The sequence below is a fragment of the Myotis nattereri genome (assembly GCF_964212035.1).
Source record: "Myotis nattereri genome assembly, chromosome: 5".
NCBI lineage: Eukaryota > Metazoa > Chordata > Mammalia > Chiroptera > Vespertilionidae > Myotis > Myotis nattereri.
The window spans coordinates 105,131,220-105,139,090 of NC_138080.1; the positions used below are offsets into that span (position 1 = coordinate 105,131,220).

The following is a 7,871-nucleotide window of genomic DNA, read 5'->3' on the forward strand; positions in this document are numbered from 1 at the left end:
TTTTAGAATAGCAACCACTACAACATTAGGCATATTGTGGGTATTCAATGCTTGTTGATAGTAAAATGCTTCCCTAGGAAACACAACAATCATCTCTTGATTAAGAAAAAGTTGAAGTGGGTTTATAAATTACCTTTGTCAACTTTTTAAAAAACCATTTTAATGCTAATCAACCTTTTTACCAGATTAGACAGAGGAAATAAACTTAAAATAACTTTCTATTCATAGTTAAGACTACAAATGTTGTTCAAAAGATTTGTGAATTACTGGTTACAGAGCTATTCTTTCCCCATCAGCAAAGGATTAAATATATATAAAACTAAAGCTAGAAGCACAGGTAACAAAAGGAAAAATAAATTGGGCTTCATTAAACTTAGAAACTGTTCTGCATCAAGAAAGTAAGACGACAGCCTACAAAATGGGAGAAAATATTTGCAAATCATATTTTTGGTAAGGGCTTAATATGGCAAATTTTATGTCTTTACTACCATTAAAAAATGAAACTAGTGCCCAGCCTGTGTGACTCAGTTGTTGAGTGTCAACCTATGAACCAGTTCAATTCCTGGTCAGGGCACATGCCTAGGTTGCAGGCTTAATCCCCAGGGGGGTGGGGGGTGGGGGGGTAAGTATGTGCAGGAGGCAGCCTACCTATGATTCTCTCATCATTGACGTTTCTATCTCTCTCTCACACTCCCTTCCTCTCCGAAATCAATAAAAATGTATTTTATAAATTAAAAAATTAATGTCCATTATTCAGTTATCCTCCTGTAAACCTGGAAACTTGTGACCACCAGGGCGAGTCCTTTCGGAATATCACAATGTATGGAATAAATGACACACCCACCAAGTAAAAATCTTTGTACATCACTGTGGTCTTTAAAGAGAACAAAGTAAGAAGCTGGTTGGCGGTCTTCAACTAATTTCATTTTATTATTCCCCAACCCCATAGTTCTTATTTTTAAAAATCATAAGAGGTTTAATTCCTTAGCAAGTGCCATGAGCGAAAACCTACCTGGTCTAGAGGTCTTAAACATCACAATGTCATCATAATAAGGCAGACAACCATACTGAACATGCTATCTAAAAATGTCAAAACAATAGAAAATCCTAGGAGCATGAAATCGTGGAGAGAACTGTTAAATAACTATCAAAATATACCTGTCTTGACTAACATTAGGCATTGAAAGATGGTCAAAGTAGATAAAACTCAAAAACTGAATTCTAGGCAAGGTATGCCAAAGAAGATCCTAGAAATGATTTCAGATAACACAAATCTTACATGAATTAAGTCATTTCCACATTCTACAGTCTTTTGCAAAAATTTCTCAAATTCCTTCAAACAAGTAATGCACCTAGTAAGGAAGTTTTTCTCAATATACAATTATTTGCCATTCTATGATGTCTGCATGACACTGTGAATGTTAATTATATCTGTCATGAAAATCTTAAATCTGTCGTGGAAAGCATCAGAAGACTGTACTTTATTCCATGTTGATAAAAGATTTTCATAACCCAATATGTCCAGATTACAACTACTAACCACTACTGAATGTTTGAAATGCAAAGGATCTGTGCCAACACCCTTAGAAAAAAGTCTTTCCTTTCCCAACAAAAACCTACTGTAATAAGCAAGAACTGTTTAATTTGTTAACCTGAAGCACTCACCTGAACTGATTCCTTTAAACCACAATTAACTCTTAACTATTAGGACAATAATGGAGAATAGAGGCTTCCATAATTAAATTCCAGAAATAGTCCTTTATCCCACACAGCTCCTTCCTCCACCCAAGGCCATGCCTGCTTTCCAGAAGAAAATAAAGGTTTATGTTCCTTTTTTTTTCTAAACTTTAATTTGGAAAAATATGGCACTGCTTAAGGTCCAGAGAACTCAGTTTTCAAAGAAACTGATACTATCACTATCTAGATTCTAACTAGATACCACTGATAATAAATAGCCAAAACCCAAGACTTCATGTTTTTAAAAGCCCACACTAATATGGAAGGCTGGTCATTAAGTCACACTATCAAAAGAAATACATTGGCTCAAGTTTATTACCAAGAAGAAAAAAAATGTTTATTTCAATTTCAACATCAGTGTAAAACAATTTAATTAAAACTAAACGGCACCTATACCAAGTACCACTGTAATGGCAGGAAGAATAACTGTGACCCCCAACTGACCTCCACCCACGGCTGTTCTGTGGTTTCAATCCCACCCTTTCTACCTTCCTGCTTCGTTGTCCCTGAGGATCGTTGTTAATATGCCACCAAGAGACTGGTATGACTGAAATGGACTCCAAAGTAGTTTTCCTGGACCATTTTTTCAGAAACGCTCCTCTGACCTTTCCAACTGTTTGCCCAGCCTTTAGCCATCATACAGGAGACCCGCAGCTTTTCATGAAGGGGCGAGGCTAAGCGGCAGGCAATTCGGGAAGTTCCTGAGCGGAGTTAGGTGTGTGCATGGGTTCCAGACGGAGCTAAGTGACAGGGCAAGCGACAACTTTCAGTCTAAGAAAAAGCTGTAAACTCTCTGATCCCCAAACGACTGAGTTTAGTGATTGTACACATGCCCCACGTGAGACATCTACCATAAGCCTCCACCAAAACCAACACTGTCACCTTCGTTCCTCCTCGGAGACGTTTCCCCCCGAAGGAAAACATTCTAGCCTGCACACAGCTGTAGAGTGAACTCGGTGACGGGTCACTTGGGTAAAGGCAGAGCTAATGTTATTATAGTGCCGACGGCATTAAAGCGCCTTCCTTTCCTCAGCAAACTAGTTTAGGGAGACAGTGAAGCAGAAGCGCGTCCCGTTGGAGAACTTTGAAGGCGCCGATCCTCCGGGAGCCGGACCTGTGCACCGAGCCTTCATCCCACAGATTTCCCTTTGCGTCAGCCGCAGAGGAATGTGACTAGCCCACCCCGGAGGCAGGCGGGCCGACACCCCCAGCCGCAGCCCGAACCCCCACCCTCGTTCAATCATCCTGTGGCCGCCGGAGACGCCCCGGCCGAGCTCCAGAAACTTGCAGGTTTCAATGGCCAAACTGGAACCAACCAGGGCAGCTGTCACCCGAAACTCAGGAAAGCTGAGCCCCGCCAGCGCGGCCGCACGAGGAAGGGTGCGGAGAGCTCGCGGGGCCCGTCGGGGGAAGGCAGGCTCCCCTCCCCGCCCCCAGCGCCGCGCTCCCGCAGCCCGGCGCCGCCATCCCGCTCCTGAATAATTAAGCGGCCGGAGGGGGAGTGCGGTGGCCGGGGAGGCAGTTTCTTGGCCGAGTTTCCCGGGCCGAGGCGCTGGGGTCGGGAGGCCGAGGGCGACCTGCCCGCGCGCGGAGGACTTTTCTCGCGGGGCGGAGAGAAGGGGGCGACCCCGCGGCCTGCGGGGCGGCCGGAAACGGGGCGCGGAGAGTGACGTGGAGGAGGGGATGACAAAGGGGCGCGGGGACCCCGGCCGCGCTCCCCGCGGGCCCGGGACAGGTGGCCAGGCCTGGGCCGGGAACAATGGGGGGCCGAGGCTGCCCCCTGGCGCTCACCTACCTCCGGTGCCCTCCGAGTTCTCGTTGAGGCTGCCCGAGGAGTCGTGCTGGGCGCCCACACACCCGCCCATGGGGGCCCCCGGCGCCGCGTCCGCCACCTCCGGGCGCTCGTCAGGGCCCGCCGCCGCCGCCGCCTCCTCAGGCGCCGCTGCCGCTGCCGAACTCCGGACAGGCGCACCGCTCCGCTCGCCCGCCGCGGCCCAGCCTCCGCCCCCCTCGCCGCTCCACCCACCGTCTTGGCTCGGCCCCTTCCTCCGCGCCCACTTCTACCTCAGCCCCCGGGCGGGCCGCCCGCCCCGCAGGCCTGGCCCGCGCGCCGCTCGCCCCTCCGGCTCTGCCCCGCCAGGCCGGGGCTCGCCCATGCCGGGTGGCCGCCGCGCCCGCCTCGTCCCTCACAGCCCCGGGCCTCGGCGCCCCGGCGAGCCCCGCGCCCGCGCCCCCCGCCCGCCAGGCCCCATCCGCCCCCACCCCGCGGCGCCGCCCTCCGCACCCGCGGCCTGGGCTCAGCCAGGCCCGCCCGGAACCGCCGGGGGGCGGGGCCTCGGGGCGCTGCGCGCTGATTGGCTGGGAGCGGGCGGCGAGCGGAGAGAGGGCGGAGGGAAGGCGGGGCGGGAGAAGGGGCTCGGAAGCCAGGGGAGCGGGCGGAGGGGGAGGGCCGGTCCGGGGGAAGGGGCAGGGTAGGAGGCGAGGAGGAGGGAGAAGGGAAGACGCGAAGAAGAAAAGAAAGGGAGGGAGGGCGCAGGAAAGGAGGAGCACAGCGAGAAAGTGAAAAGGGGCGCCGTCGAGTTTCCGGCTCCCCCTCGGGAGTCAGCTTTTCCTGGTGGGGGCGCAGAAGTCAGGGGAGACTCGCAGGCAGGGACCGGGCGGTTCCCAAGTAACTGGCAAACGGGGACCCTGGCTGAAGGTTGAGGCCCCAGCACCGTAGGAATTTGTGTAGAACTCAGTGGGCCGGTACCCCGATCGGGGCTTTCCCTTGCCCGCCCCGCCCTCATGCCCCCTAAAATCGCGGTGCCCCATTAGAAGAGGCGGTCACTGTGGTTGCAAACTGAACCCAAGATTTGCCGCGGGAGGCATCGCGCACAGGGAGAGATAAGACTTGACAGTAGTTCAAGGGGCGTGGGTTTGTTTCACTTGCACGTTTGACTATTCATGCACAATGCTCCTTCTCCTGCCTTTCGGTATCTTAAATTGTCTCTGGAACAACGTGAAGTGCAAATAAATAAAATACACTCCTTTTTCTAAACTAGAATTTGGTACAGTGACCACACCCGACATTCTTGGCGGCTGCTATCGCAACCCAAGCCAAACTGTTAATGGTCCCTTCAGAACTGTGCTTCTTGTGATGATGCCTTAACATTTTCATCGTCCTGCTTGGGCCTTTCTAAAGCTACGTCTGCCTAAGAGCTGTTTTAACTTCTGCTCCACTTTTATAGCAGACTTCCTTTTTTTTTTTTAATATCCTAGGTCAGTTTTTGCTTAGCATTAAACAAAATTTTAAGTGAAATACCCAAGACGGAACCTCTCTGCAGTTTGGAATTTGCATTTAAATATATTTTCATACACTGCTGGTGGGAATGTAAATTGGTTCAATCTTTTTGCAAAGCAATTTGGCAATGAGGTTCAAGAACCTTTATAAATGTTCACACTCTTTGACTTGGGATTATTTCATATATGGGAATCTATCCCACAGAAATAATCCAAAATGCAGACAGAGATGTTGGTCCTTGTATTCATTTGATGATCAGATAAAAATGAGGGCTCAACAAACCAACCAACCCGTATACCTAAAGCAGAGAAATATCTTGTGAGCTAAAAGTCTGCTATATTAAATTTATCCTGATGAATGAGTGTTGTCCTGGATAGTTATGAACATTCAAAAGAGCCTCCAGGTGGCTGTTTTTCGGAGTTTGCACAGGGTGCTCTGACATTCAGGCACTGTCACACAGCCTTCTTCCTTATTCTCAGCTGAGTATTTCTGTAGGCAGACATCACTTCCCTGGAGGAGAGAAGCTGCATGCTGAATATCTTCAAAGGGATTGCTATGTCCTGATTTTTGCTCTAGAAATTGCTGAAACCAAGACTTCTGGGATGTCTATTAAACAGATGGTAGGCACCCAAGTGATGAGTGCTTTCTGATGAGCACTGTGGAGTTGGCGGCAGGGAGAGAGAGCAATCTCACTGAGCTTCGCAGCCATGGATGTTCTCCATTCTGCTGTTAGCTGAGAGCAGGGACACAAACTCTGGCATCTAGTTCTGAGCTTGGCCTCTCTCTTCCATCCTGTACCAGCTACAGGACCTTAAATTCCGTGTAGCTCGGTTTCTCCTGTAAAATTCGGCCATAACAATGATCCACACTGTGGGGGCTCTTTATGTCGAGCTTCACTTATCTAAACTTATGGTGAGGCCTAATCCACTTAAAACCTTCCACAGAAAGTGCCTTCTTGGTGTATGTGCACTTTTCTATTATTTATAATATCTTTATTGAGATATAATTCATGTGCCATATATTTCATCAATTTAAAGTGTATATTTCGATGGTTTTTAGTATATGCAGAATCTGTCACTTTCAGAACATTTCATCACCCCAAAAATAAATCCCATCCTATTAGCAGTCACTCCCCACTTTCTACCAACACCCAGCCCCAGCCCTAATCTATTTTTGTCTCTATAGATCTGCTAGGTTGGACATTTTGTCTAAACAGAATCCTATGTGGCCTTTTGTGACTGGTTATAATGTTTACAGCATCATGTTTTCAAGGTTCATCCATTTTGCAGCATCAATCAGTCCTTCATTCCTTTTCATGGCTGAATAATATTCCACTGTGTGGCCAGACTACATTTTATTACCCATTCATCAACTGATGGGCATTTGGGTTGTTTCTGCCTTTTCACTATTGTGAATAGTGCTGTTATAAACATTTGTGTACAAACTTTTGTTTGAACACCTGCTTCCAATTCTTTTGGGAGTAGAATTGATGGGTCATATGGTAATTCAATGTTTAATTTATGGAAAAAACCACCAAACTGTTTTCCACAGGAGCTATATCACTTTACCTTTCCAATAGCAATATATGAGGGTTCCAATTTCTCCATATTTTCTTTTTTTTTTTTTTCCTCTCCGTATTTTAAAAAACACTTGATATTTTCTGAATTGTTATTACTTTTGCTATGGCCACCTTGTTGAGTATGCAGTAGTACTTCACTGTGGTGTTGATTTGCATTTCCTAGTGACTAAAGATGTTGGGCATCTGTACATGTGCTTGCTGGCCTTTTGCATATCTTCTTTGGGGAAATGTCTATTTAAGTACCTTTGCCCATTTTTAATTGGCTTTTCTTTTTTTGTTCTGTTGTAAGAGTTAGATGTAGGTTTTTATAGATGTCCTTTATTAGACTGAGGAATTTCTCTTTCCTAGTTTATTGAGTTGTTTCTAAAAAATCAAGAATGGATTTGGATTTTGCCAATGCCTTTTTGCATCAAGAAGATGAAATGTTCTGAAAAATGACTGTGCATATACTAAGGTGATATGGCCTTTTCATTTTAGTTTGTTATTATGATGAATTACACTGATGGATTTTCAAATATTAAACTAATCTTGAATTCCTTGGATAAATCTGACTTGACCATGTTTGTCCTTTTTAATAAGCTTTTGCATTCAATTTGCCAAAAATTTGTTCAGAATGTTTGCATCTACATTTATGGGGGATATTTGTCTATAGTTGTTTTTCTTTAAAATTCTTTTAGTTTTGATATTTCAATTTCATGGGAGGGAAAAGGAACTCTGAAGTATAGATGGTGGCTGACTAAGAAGCAGCCATGCCCCAGGGCTGAGACGGTACACTAAGGGAGAGGTGCCTCTAGGGCAGTGATGGCGAACTTATGACACCCGTGTCAGAGGTGACACGCGAACTCATTTTTTTGGTTGATTTTTCTTTGTTAAATGGCATTTAAATATATAAAATAAATATCAAAAATATAAATCTTTGTCTTACTATGGTTGCAAATATAAAAATTTTCTATATGTGACACGGCACCAGAGTTAAGTTAGGGTTTTTCAAAATGCTGACACGCCGAGCTCAAAAGGTTCGCCATCACTGGTCTAGGGCAGGCATGTCAAACTCGGGCCTGCGGACCACATTTGGCCCACAACGAATATTTCTGCGGCCCAGCCAATATAATGGTATCTAAGAAACGTTTTAATAAAAATTTTGTAACTTAATTTTTACAATATCCTGTTATACATAATTATTAATAACGAACTACAACATTTGCTAATGACTGATTACTATAATCGGGTTGCATTCATTTCCCTTACGCACAGGCGCACCATTTCCCTCCAGTA

General features: G+C 46.2%; 1 protein-coding gene across 1 annotated transcript in view; it reads right to left on the reverse strand.

Annotated features, from left to right (window-relative positions):
• Window positions 1-3,734, reverse strand: part of UBTD2 (ubiquitin domain containing 2) — a 32,787-nt gene extending 29,053 nt beyond the window's left edge. Inside the window, exon 1 of the mRNA XM_081093283.1 lies at window positions 3,533-3,734. Coding sequence (XP_080949409.1) covers window positions 3,533-3,602 — 70 coding nt within the window. The 5' untranslated portion in view covers window positions 3,603-3,734. The remainder of the gene's footprint in view (window positions 1-3,532) is intronic.
• Window positions 3,735-7,871: the final 4,137 nt, after the last annotated feature.